Source organism: Tetrao urogallus (genome assembly GCF_951394365.1).
Source record: "Tetrao urogallus genome assembly, chromosome: 8".
NCBI lineage: Eukaryota > Metazoa > Chordata > Aves > Galliformes > Phasianidae > Tetrao > Tetrao urogallus.
In genome coordinates, this window is record NC_136821.1 from 276,604 (window position 1) to 289,456 (window position 12,853).

Consider the following 12,853-nt stretch of genomic DNA (forward strand, 5'->3'; position numbering starts at 1 on the left):
TAAGTCTTGAAATTCCGGTCACTGGTAACCAGAATAGCCAGAATTTAATAAACTTTAAAGCACTTGATTATTTTTCACCTATAGAATTATAGCACCTTCCTTTTTTTTTTTTTTTTTTAAACAGCAACAAAGCCAGTACAGAAAGAAGTTATTTGAAGCCTCACATTGTTTGCGTTCAATGATGTTTGGTCAAGATCGTTACAGGCGTCGGTACTGGATTCTGCCCCAGTGTGGGGGCATTTTTGTGGAAGGCATGGAAAGCGGCGAAGGTAAGAAACAGAACGACTTCATACCATTGCATGCCATGGCAAGACGTGCTGCCAGTCTGCGGGCAGTGATTTTGTGTAGTGAGATCTTTAGGCTTCATCTTCAACCTGAGGCTGAACAGGTACTCGGTAGAAGTCTTTCATTTATATGATGCTTTCTGATACTATGTTACTGGTTGGAAGACATTTAATATCTCTTGTGAAGTGAGGATTAATATTTTGTAAATTTTCAGAAGTTACAGTTACATATGTTACGCTTTTTCATTTTTGTCTCTTTGAATTATTTCTTTGACAGTTAACTCTGCATATGAAAGCAAGATGATCATAGTAGACATACTCATTTCTGTCACTTTTTTGTGTGCAAATACACAGAATATTTTATATTTGAAGATTTGATACATACCTGTGCACTTGTTTGGTTTGGACGCAGTTTTATTCCTACAAGCTTGTATGATGCTGTATTCTGGGTTTGTAATGAAAATATTGCAGGTAACACAGCAGTGCTATAGTTGTTGCTGAGCAGTGCTTACACAGAGTCAGGATCTGTTCCATTCTTCAACCTTCCTGCCATCAAATAAGTTGGGGGTGCACAAGAAGAGGACAAAACTCAGTAGCTGATACCCACTGTTGAAAGGCACATTTCGTATCATGTAACTTCATGCTGAACAATAAAACTGGGGAGAGTTGGGGGTGAAAAGTGAGCCAGCAATTCTGCACTGCTTAGCTGCCTGCCGAGATTAAACCACAAAAACCACAATGGTCTGATAAAATAAATGTGAAAATTGTTTTTCACACTGAGAAGTACTAAAGACTTAAATCACCAATACAGCTTCGTATCTTTATTTCTCACATCTCTTCTAAACTAGTAAATATTAAACTTACTTTATTTAAATATTTGAATGTAATTTTCTTTTCTTTACACAAGTATACCATGCTTAATTGAATCTTCTCACATTTTCAATTGGATAGATGCAGAAATTCCGCTATTACCAGATCTTTTTCTGCATATTACAATTGATAAATTCGAGCAGTTTTTATTTTTTGATCATGGAAAAATCTTTTCAAATTCTGATACAGATGAAGCATAAGCCCATGGTTCAACTTTTTCCTCAGCAATAATAAAAAAAAACAAACCCAAACAACTCCAATGCGCATGAGAAATGCAGGATCTCAAGGGTACTGCATCATTCTGGAAATGTACTTAATTAAAACTGCTAATTAAACTACCGAATTAAAAATTACAGCGTCCACGATTTTGAGTCCTCTTTTAGACTCCACATGAGCCACAGAACTTGTCCTAAACCTAATCCTAATCTTCAAGTTGTCTTTTTTTTTTTTTTTTTTTTTTTTTTTTTAATGAGTAGCATAAAGAAATAGTTCTATGTCTCTGCATAATTTTATTGGACCTGTTTTTACCCATGATTGATTGGGTACAAAAGGTAACCTACCAGATATTGTACCACTTGCATTCCTGTTGTCCACCTATTTTATTATATTCTAATGAAGTAAAGCCACAAGTGCTTCAGCAGTCCTACATGAAGAAAAGCACTGAAGTGCAACTGCCTGTCTTACTGTAGTTTGGAAAAAGCACAAAATCTTTAGCCAAGAACTGTAGTGCATATCTTTATTTTTTTAGTTCAGTCCTCCCGAATGCACATACTCTGAATTTCTGAACTACTCCCTCGTCCTTCCGTGTCTTTGTTTTCCATTTCACACTTTCTGTACTTTCTCCACTCCTAATTCCTTTTATCTAAACACTTGAAACATTAGACAACTGCCAGTTGAAAAGAAAAAACATACCCTTTTCTCTTGCATAGTTCTTTTGATTATGCTAGTATTCAGGTTGTTTGTACCTTGATGTATACTGCAAGTATTTTCAAGTATTAATTAGAGGAAGTATTATTTTCTTTAACTACTTGTCTTCATAGGAATTACAATTTCCTAGAATGAACAGGCAAATTTTATGGATATTTTGGCCGTTAACCATAAGCAAGATCATTGCTTATTTGGTTGTTTTTTCTGATGAAAATAAGTTTAAAAGTTAGTGTTGAATTCTCTAGCTCCTTGCCCTTATTCTTTTTTTTGTTCTTAAAAAAAAAAAAGTTTCTTAGTCTGAAGCTGAAACATTAATAGAAGAGAGATGGTTAAGAAAGACTAGAAGAGGTCAGAAAACAGAAAAAAATGGTTTTCCTGTGCATTTAAAATATGTCTTCTCCACCTTGAATATTTCCAGAAACTGGCATTTGTTGCCAACTGCTGACTGCACTGTCTGATTGCATCAATTCTGTGATTCTGTGATCTGCCGGTTTTTCTGTGTGTAGGCTGTCTGTCATACTGGGTAGTTCTTCAAACTTTGAAACTGTCAAGAATGTTGACGTTACACTTCACAGTTTTAGTTGGTAATGATTTTTATCTAAAGGGGTAAAATGTTTAATGTTGTGCTTCAATATTTTGAGAATATTTGATTTCATAATAGGAATGATGGCACTTGTTTTAGTAGCTGGCTGTCAGCTTAATAAAACGGCCTCTTGCAAAAATGAACTTGAAGGCTCCATTGTACCCAGGTGATGTAAGTGTATGGATGGCTGGATAAAGCAAATTGAGTCTGACAAGAAGAAAGCCACCAAAAATACATATTTCAAAGATCTTTTGCTGGCAAACTGTTGCAGACACTAATATATCTTAAGGAAGACTCCTACAGCTTTGTTGACTACACTGATGTTATTTTTCCTCCAGACGTTAGAGAATCTGTGTGTGCTTTTATATTTGCTTTGTTGTGGAAAGTGAGAAGTAATTTTGTTTATATAAAATAAATTTAGTATGGAAGGAGGCAGAAAAAAAGTTGTTGCTCATCTGAGATGATAAAAATGATTAAATTAGTTGGTCTGTTTTGTTTCATCTATGGTTTTTGTACTTCTTTAGGTCTAGAAGAAATTGCAAAAGAAAAAGAGAAGTTAAAAAATGTAGAAAGCGTGCATATAAAAGAAGAGGTATTTGAGATCTCAGAAGAAAAAATAAGCTGTTTAAATACAACTCACTGTGAGCAAAAGGAAGATCTGAAAGAAAAGGACAGCACTAATTTGTTTTTACAAAAGCCTGGGTCATTTTCAAAACTAAGCAAACTGTTAGAGGTTGCAAAAATGCCACCTGAGTCTGATGTTACACCCCAAAAACCTAATGGTGGTGCAGCAAATGGATGCACTCCATCTTATCAAAATACTTCCCAAAACTCTCTGTGCAGCCTTCAACCCAGTGTATCACAAAGCAGCAGCGAGAAGTCCGATTCTAATAATCTTTTCAGTCCTGTTGCAAGCGGGACAGGAAAGTTTTATAGTTCTCCATTAATTCCAAGTGACCAGTTGTTAAAGCCTCTTAGTGAGAAGAACAGACAATGGTTCAGCCTTTTGCCAAGAGTACCCTGTGATGACATGTCAGTTACCCACGTAGATACACCAGCTACTGCAACTTCACTTACTCCTCAGTCACATCCACCATCAAAATCACCTTCACCTGTTCCGTCACCTCTTCTGGGCTCAACCTCTGCACAGAGTCCAATGGGATTAAGTCCTTTTGCATTGCCACCACTGCAGGTAAGTAAATAATTGTTTTAAATAGTATTAATTTACTGTGCTTATTTGGCAGAATTTGAGCCAGATTGCTTCACAGGCGTGGTATCATGTAATCATGTTTTCATTTATTTTACTCCTTCCTGTTTCTAAACATTAATAGTAGTTCCATGTAAAAAAGATAATATTAGAATTTTTTTATTTAAAAAAAAAAAAAAGATAAACCAACGTCTGATGTTTTGTATGTTTATTTTAGTAATCAGATTTTGCTTTCAGGTGTTTGGCTATTGTATTGAAAAACAGGTTTCAGAAATTTGACTCTGCCCACAAATGATACTGTTCCTTAAGCAATCACAGTTTCTAATAGGAACTACTGCATTGCTGTTACATGACTGTTTCCTGAACGGCCTGAAATACTGAGCAAGTAAAGGTGCCCATTTAGTTTTGATTGCTGCTTGAAAATTAGCATGCTAATGATAACTCTGGTTTCTTGGTAGTACTGAACAATACCAGCTGTGATAGTGTTAAAAATGTTTTCTCCTGTAGCAGATGAAGCCTGGACTACCTGTCATGGGACTTCAGTTTTGTGGATGGCCTACTGGAGTTCTTACTTCAAATGTTCAATTTTCATCTCCTTTACCTACTATTGGATCGGGCTTGGGATTACCAGAAGGGAACAGTAACTCATTCTTGACATCTAGTGTTCCTGCAAGTAAAAGTGAATCACCAGCACTGCAGACTGAGAAAACAGCTTCTGCCACCTGTACAGCAGTGGAAGTGGCCAAGCCAGTCGATCACCCAAACCCAAAGCCAATACCAGAAGGTAAGAATGGGCTGTCAGCTGGAACTGCCTGGATAATTTCTAGTGCTGCTATGCTGTTACAGTTTATTTTTTCTAATTTCCCTATTGAATTTCTCTAATCTGATTGTAATCATGTGAAAAACACCTTTTAAGTATTTGTGTGTTTGTCTTGCTTTAGAAATGCAGTACGGGTGGTGGAGGATTACTGATCCTGACGACCTAAAGTCTTTGCATAAAGTGCTGCATCTCAGGGGAATAAGAGAAAAGGCCTTACAAAAACAAATTCAGAAACACATGGACTATATCACTCTGGCCTGCGTCAAAAATAAGGATGGTAGGTAATCGGTAATTATGTTACATGTGATATCGGAGCGCAGTAATGCTGACTGAGATCTCTCCAGGGTGTGCTTGGATACAGAGGTGGTCATAGTAGCCTGAAAAAAGTAAAAGGTCACATAGTTGCCTTTTTACCAGCCTTATTCTGGGAAGTTAGTGTTGGAAATACCTTCTTTAATATAAATTCTCTATTGGTTTAAGCGTCGATAACTTTTCAAGCATTTTCTGTTTCTTTAACAGTATAGCTCAGTCTTCCCTTTCCCTTGCCTTTAAATTGCGAGCTTGAAATCTTACAGAATTTGGTGGTCGTATTGGATATCTTAAGAGCCGTACACTTCCTTAACAATTCTTCAGCATTTAATTGGACTGACAGGTAAAACAGCTTGAATTTACTTGGAGAAGTTATAATAATTTAACGAAATATGATTCTCAAATGCAGTTGCAATTATTGATATCAATGAAAATGAAGATAACCAGGTAACTCGAGATGTTGTGGAAAACTGGTCAGTAGAAGAACAAGCAATGGAGGTGGACCTTGCTATTCTTCAGCAGGTGGAAGATCTAGAGAGGAGAGTTGCATCAGCTAGTTTGCAAGTTAAGGTAAAACTAACTTTTAGTAAAATTTCTCTTTTAAAATAATGTTGCTGAAGTGGGAAGAATGTAAAGTAGATAGTAGCAGTCCTTTTGCTGTTGGTAAGTGCCTTCTCATTCATCTGTAATTTTCAGCAGATAAAACAAATCCACTGCAGCACCATCATGGATATCTGTTTCAGGTATTTCCTTCAGTTGTAACTTGAGCTAAAGGTGATCAGAGTAGCGACTCCTGAGGAGTTCTTTGACAGGGTGCAGAATCATACACATTTTGTTAACCTTTCACGAATGCCCAGATTTCATTTCATGTAGATGACTTAATTTTAGTGGGGTTTGCCACTTTTCTGCCTGGTTTGGGTTCTGCCAGTAACTGAGTAGTGATACCAAACTAAGTATGTTTGGTTCAAGTATGGATGTACTATTCCAGATGTAGTATGTTCTACGAGTAGATGTCATTTCTCTGTGACCACTTGGTACTGTCTTCTGTGACAATGAAACAGACCCATTCTGATGTTTTCACTGATAAAATAGGATACTCCAAAATAAGAATGCAGAATGTTGCATAAAACTCACTTCAGAAAGTCTGGTAATGCTTATATATTTTTGATTGATTGTTTTAGTTCTCTGGAGATTTTGGAAAATGTCTCTACAGATGGATTACACGTTACCAAGATGTACTGGAAACAGCACTTCAGTTATTTGTTCTGATTCTGTAGAACAGTTCCTCTATTCAAACGCTAAGTTAAATAGCAACCAATAAATGCACAAACCTTTCTATTAACATAGGGCTGGCTGTGTCCTGAACCTGCATCAGAAAGAGAAGACTTGGTATATCATGAACATAAGTCAATTGTTAGATTGCACAAGAAGCACGATGGAGATAGTGCTGGAGGCGGAGAAGGCAGTACCAGCTCTCTAGAGCGGAAGAGTGACAACCCTCTAGATATAGCTGTAACCAGGCTTGCTGACTTGGAGCGGAACATAGAGCGAAGGTATCTGAAGAGCCCCTTAAGTACCACCATTCAGATCAAACTGGATAATGTGGGCACAGTTACTGTCCCTGCTCCTGCACCATCCATTAGTGGTGATGGTGACGGGTAGGTTTTTGAGATTAACTTGAAAAATTATTGTGCTTCTTTGCTAATTGGAGCCTATTTTCTATTGCTTGTTATCTATGTACTTTCTTGTATGTCTGTGATCCATATGGATCATGTTATTCTGCATGGTGCTTCATAAAGATATTTTTTGTTACGTTCGTTGATAATGCAAAGTTATCTTACATTTAACTGGATGTGACTAAGCTTTGAGGCTCGTAGCCACAGTCTGTGCACTACATCAAATTTAGTTGCTTATACCTTATACTTATTGGCTGTGTACGTTTTGTCATTGCTTGGCTTTCAGTGTGATAATGCTTGTTTCACGTTCAAATATCAGCCAACGCGGATGTGACCTGCCTAATTTCTCTGTATTTCAATGCAGAACTGACGAGGATATTGCTCCAGGGCTAAGGGTATGGAGAAAGGCGTTGTCAGAAGCACGAAGTGCTGCACAGGTAGCTCTGTGCATTCAGCAGTTACAGAAATCGATAGCGTGGGAAAAATCTATTATGAAAGTTGTAAGTGTTTTTTATTAAGAAAAAATACTGTACCTGAACTAGTTTTGCTGTATCCTGTTTTCACACTTTAGGTATTTTAAGCAAACATGATTTATAATATATTTTTGATTACTGCCTATAAAACTTAATATTAACTGTACATTGTGCACAGATGAGTATAAATATACTGGAAAGGATTATTCCCTTGCCAAATCCAGTATCACGAAAATTTTAAGATGAAATGCCCTCGTAATTGTTTGCTCTATATGAGATAGTAATTACTCCTTATAATCAACATATCAATAAATAGTAACTTATGGCTTCATCTGACAGAAGGTACTGTATTTAGTGGAGTATTTCTTATCTCCTCTGTGACATAAGCTGTATGGTGATTCAGCATCTCATATCCCAGTTCAGGACTTCGTTTTGTTCCCATGTAGCCATTAGCTCCTCACGTACTTTTATATTCCTTATTATTGCTGGGCTCCGACGTAAAGCGAAAAAAAAAATTCGGAGTGAATTGTTCGAAAGGGAACTGTAATTTAGGTACCATTCTCATGCTTCAAAGCTTACAAATTGAACTGAGTCCATTTTTCATGTGTTATAGTACTGCCAAATATGTCGAAAGGGAGATAATGAGGAACTGCTGCTGCTTTGTGACGGTTGCGATAAAGGCTGTCATACCTACTGCCACAGACCCAAGATCACGACCATACCGGATGGTGACTGGTTTTGTCCTGCCTGCATAGCAAAGGTAATGCTAACCGTAAGTCAGAGTGACACACAGTGCTCTTCTCGTGGATGCTAGAATGCTATGTCTGTCAGTGCATTTTTTTTTTTAATTAAAAAAATATATATGTATGATTTGTATGTTTTATGTCGGGTGGCAATTAAATTGTATGCGATGAATTGTTTTATTTAACTTGGATTTCATTGGCAGTAGAAGTTTGTCTTCAACTTTAATTTTTAATGTAAATATATCCATAATTTTCTTGCTGATTCAACATCATAGCTTTTTCTTCATTTTGTAATACTTCTCAGTATTTGTCTTTAGAGCTTCATTGTTGAGAGTTGATGGACAATGTCTTGTTTGAAAAGAAAAATCAGAAAAAAATACATAGTAAATCACTGTCTTTTTCTACAGCATAGGTTAGTTTTACATTTTTGATACAGCACAATGTATTTGAGAGTGTCTTTAAGTATTTTTTTTCCTCAAATAAAAATGGTCTAAAGAGAACAATGGGGTAGTTCTATCTAAATGACTCAAAACAGGAAATATTATTAGATATCCACCTTTTTTCTAGTCTCTATGTGGTCCTAAAATTAATACAATTTTTCATTTGTGAATACTGTAACTTTCAACTGCAGTACTCAGTGTTGTACGTTTCTCATATATTGTCAGTGTGATCCTTTTTGGGTGCATCTTCAACAAAGTAATAAGGAAAGTGCAAGGTCACTGTTGGGAATTCACTGTATAGTAGAGGTAAACTCACGCTTTAACCTTTTCCTGTAGTTATCAAGAAATCATTACACCTTACCTCGTTATAGGGATAGAAGTTATCCCATCATGCTGTGACTTTCCCTGTTGCTTCTGGATTTTTTTTTTTTCTCCTGTTTTCCTTTAAATGAATTGTATTTCTAGTGTGACAGAATAACGTTTTTCTGAGGCGTTTCTTTTGTCGCAGATTTGGCTGGAAGTTGGAAATTTGAAGGTATAAGAAATCCAAAGTATAATTCTATCTGAATTTCAATATATGTTGAGTAGTGATTAAAAATTCTGTTAAACAGAAAAACAATTTTACGGCAAGATAGCAACTGTGTTGTCCTAATTAATCTCAACTTGGATCTTTTTCTTGTGTAAAATAAGGCTGTCAAACCACCTGCCGTTTTCCAGACAGTAGAGAATATTTCCTTATTTATCCTTAGGCCTATTTCCTAATAGACCTTAGATATTCAAAAATGATTTGTTCTCGTTGGTTGACATTGTATTTTTATTCAGTTGGCCGATAGTCAGCATCACTCATTTTTTTCCTTTGCAAACTGATACACTTGGTTGTTTCTCTAATGTTTCTCTTGGACAAAGAATATAGATGTGATACTGAATGGCTTAAATTGAGTACAGCTATTTCCAAAACATTCTGGTGTGTTCAGTATTAAGCAAAACTAGATCTATACACAGCGTACATTTTCCACTTTGCAAATCAGATGACAAATAAATTGCAAACTGACCACACTTCTTGTCACGCTAGCTACAGTCAGATCCAAAATGCTTAGGAAAGTCCTTTATAAAATTCAAGAAATTAAGTAACTTCTAATCAGAAGTGTAGGTGGGTCTTTTCAATAGAATTGTGTGTTTGACATTATGTTCTAATGATTTGAGTGATGTCTTCAAATACTGTCTTCTTATGATGTTGTTAATAACCATGACTCCGATTGTCTACATCTTAAATGCATTATTTCTTAGTTTCACCTTATTGTCTGTAAATATTTTTCTATTTGATTCAATAATAATCCTTATTTCCAGGTTGTACCATTGCTGTGATTTTATACTCCTAGGTTTTATTGCATTTGTTTTGTGTTTAGGCTCTTTATGTCTTTCATACGTAGCTTTTATTTACATCAGCTGATCCCTTCATTGTCTTGACTTTTTTAAAAGCTCTTCTCTGTATCTTGCAAATAATGCAGTTGCTTGTAAATGGATGCAGAATTCCAGTCCAGTGGTTAAATCAGTCTTTTGAGAATGGACAAATAGAAGGGTTGTTCCAGCAATAATGCCTCCTAGTTTATGATGTTGTGCCATGACATCAAGGCGGATGTTGGTGTTATGGTAGTAGAAGTTGACACTTCCTGCCAGTATTCCATCACACTTCATCACCGTGCAGTAGTTGGCCACGTGGGGCTGTCTGACAAAATGGTGTCTGACATGGAAATGAGTGTGAAGCAAAGATACGGAATTGAATACCTTCATGCAGAAATAGTGGCACGCATTGACATGCATCGACCTTGAGTGTTTGTGAAGAGCAGGCAGTGGATTGTCAGCACAGTGAGGCAGTGGGTAGCGGATTTCAGCAATGGCGACAGCAGTCACCCAGCTGGTGCATATTTTTATGAGCACAGCATGCAGGCTGTTGTTAATTGCTGGCAAAAATGCATAGAGATGGTGGTGACTGTGCTGAAAAATGGTGCTGTGTAGCTGTGAATTTCCTCTATCAAACAGTGCTATTGTGCTCTTAGAAACTGTTACGGTTTCCAAGGAAATAGATAGGAGGCATCACTTTCTGAGTGACCTATGTGTACTGTACCTAAAACTAGGCCATCCTGATTTGCTGGCAGGTATTGTCATACCAGCCTGAAGGTCAGGTGCTTTTACACTGTCACGAGTTGGGAACCTAAACCACTAGTCACAGGGATTTCTGCAGCCTTACAGAAGAGCAAAAAGTGACTAATTGCTGACATGTTATAGTTTTTATTGGTGACTGTTTGATCTTCACTGCTGTCTATCTGTAGTAACAGATCTCTGTAATTTCTTGGTTATTGCTTATTCCTTTTTATTTTCAGGCAAGTGGTCAATCTCTAAAATTAAAAAAACTTCAAATAAAAGGAAAAAAAAGTAATGAACAAAAGAGAGGCAGGAAATTACCAGGAGATACAGAAGATGAAGACTCTGCGACTACTAGCACCTCGTTAAAAAGAGGAAAAACAGACCCTAAGAAAAGGAAGATGGATGACAGTGTTTCTGTAAGCCAAGGAAAGCAAGAAAATTTCATTGCTGTAAAGAAACCTAAAAGAGATGATTCCAAGGACCTGGCTGTATGCAGGTACAAACTACCTTCTTGTAGAGCAACTGATTCTAAACTCTGGCATGTGTTGTACAAGCAGATAGTGCCTCATTAAACATAACAGTGTTTGGGGAACAAGAGCCCTCTTCTCTGTTATGCATCTCCACATGGGTCGTGGTGATTTGACTGTGGCTGTAAAAGATTTTGTGTGCTTTCAAGGAGTAATTGCCTTGTTTGGCAATGGAAGGTACTCAGTCACAGTGTGGTATGTGACATGTACTCCTCCGTGCCCTTCCAAGAGTAGGAGAAACCCTGAGAGCTGTGGTATTGATGGCTTTCTGAAGTGTAGTTGTTGCATTACAGAGATGGTAATAGGAAACCGTCATCTTCTGGAGTGTCTTTGTGGTTTTTGGAAAGCTAGTATCAGTAACTGTTTTATTAGCTTGCACATCATTTATGATGAAATATTTGTGCAACTTCAGTACTTTGAACCTCATCTTGCGTAAGTATCTTTGGAGAGAACTAAGTGCTGCTCTGAATAGTCAGTTTTCTCTCTTTATTGAGGCTGTTTTCTGCCCCTCTGAGAGAGGGCACATTATGTAAGTGCTTTCCTTTTCTAGGGTGAAAAGGTTCACAGTACGCGATGAATTTATGGAACAGTGAACAGCTTTTCTGATTATGCAAAGTTTAACGTTTCTTATTTAAATCCTTATTTTATTCAGCATGATTCTCTCAGAATTGGAAACTCATGAGGATGCTTGGCCTTTCTTACTTCCTGTAAACTTGAAACTTGTTCCCGGTTATAAGAAAGTTATCAAAAAGCCTATGGACTTTTCCACCATCAGAGACAAGCTAGCCAGCGGACAGTAAGTAAACTTAATGTTACTTGCCCCGAGATTTCAGTGCTCCACGTGTGCTTACTGAGAACTGAGACTTGAGAATAGTACTGCATTTCTTTTTAATAGTTCCTTTGTGTACTGGAACACTATTTCAGGATAAGAAAAAGAGTAAAGACAAAGGAATGGGATTAATCCAGGCAGCCCTTTACGTACCTGGTTGTTCATTTTCTGGGTAAATGCGGCTACACTCAGCGCTCCCTTTGAAAGGACTTGAGACCAAGAAAAAATGAATAAGTGGAAAATACCAATAGTATTTTAACTAGAAAACTGTTGAAGCGAAAAGGCAAGCTAATAAATTAAAAAGTTGCCCAGTTCAGTCTTGAAATTTTATCTTAATGTTATTTTTTGGAAAGTAACAAAAGCAGTAATGAAAAAGAATTTGCTTGTTCTAGGGTTTGTTTTCCTGAACATACTAAAATTAGATAAATTCAATTTATTCATTGAGCATTCATTGCGTGTTCCGTAACTGGTTGTAGATTCACTGATGCTAGCCGAGTTCCTTGTTGTGTTCTTTTTCCCCTTTAACTGTTCCAGAAATGATTCACCTTTTTCTTTTTTTCAGGTACCCTAACGTTGAAGCATTTTCGCTAGATGTCAGGCTTGTTTTTGACAACTGTGAAACCTTTAATGAAGATGATTCTGACATAGGCAGGGCTGGCCACAACATGAGGAAGTATTTTGAAAAGAAATGGACAGAGATTTTCAAATTGAGCTGAAGTTACCAGAACTCATTTTTCCCCTTAAATGAGGACTGATAAGACCAGCAATGTGAACGTGAAAGTGCAAGGCTCCTACATAACTAATGACTGTTCTTCTTCCTTAGAAGTATCACAAAAAAGTGATATTAGTTCTAAAGGCTTCACTCCTACAGCAACCATGGCCCCTTGGTTCTTGGTTTGTATGTTTTAACAAACTAATTTAGGTAGAACAGGGAAGCACACCCAAAGAATTTCAAAGAAAGGGGTGTTATAGTGCAATAGCAATTTAAAATATATCAAAACGCACTGAATATTCAACCAC

The 12,853-nt window shown here is 36.9% G+C and overlaps 1 protein-coding gene across 2 annotated transcripts in view; it reads left to right on the forward strand.

The window, feature by feature from the left end:
* Window positions 1-12,549, forward strand: part of BAZ2B (bromodomain adjacent to zinc finger domain 2B) — a gene marked incomplete at both ends in the record, with an annotated part of 51,070 nt that extends 38,521 nt beyond the window's left edge. The window contains 11 exons of one of the 2 annotated variants that reach the window (XM_079538937.1): window positions 125-269; window positions 3,189-3,856; window positions 4,382-4,655; window positions 4,813-4,968; window positions 5,410-5,570; window positions 6,348-6,658; window positions 7,041-7,176; window positions 7,763-7,909; window positions 10,714-10,973; window positions 11,657-11,800; window positions 12,396-12,549. In XM_079538937.1, the coding sequence (XP_079395063.1) occupies window positions 125-269; window positions 3,189-3,856; window positions 4,382-4,655; window positions 4,813-4,968; window positions 5,410-5,570; window positions 6,348-6,658; window positions 7,041-7,176; window positions 7,763-7,909; window positions 10,714-10,973; window positions 11,657-11,800; window positions 12,396-12,549 (2,556 nt within the window). Of the gene's footprint in view, window positions 1-124; window positions 270-3,188; window positions 3,857-4,378; window positions 4,656-4,812; window positions 4,969-5,409; window positions 5,571-6,347; window positions 6,659-7,040; window positions 7,177-7,762; window positions 7,910-10,713; window positions 10,974-11,656; window positions 11,801-12,395 lie in introns of both variants that reach the window. The other variant, XM_079538938.1, reaches the window with a different exon arrangement.
* Between the last annotated feature and the right edge of the window lie 304 nt (window positions 12,550-12,853).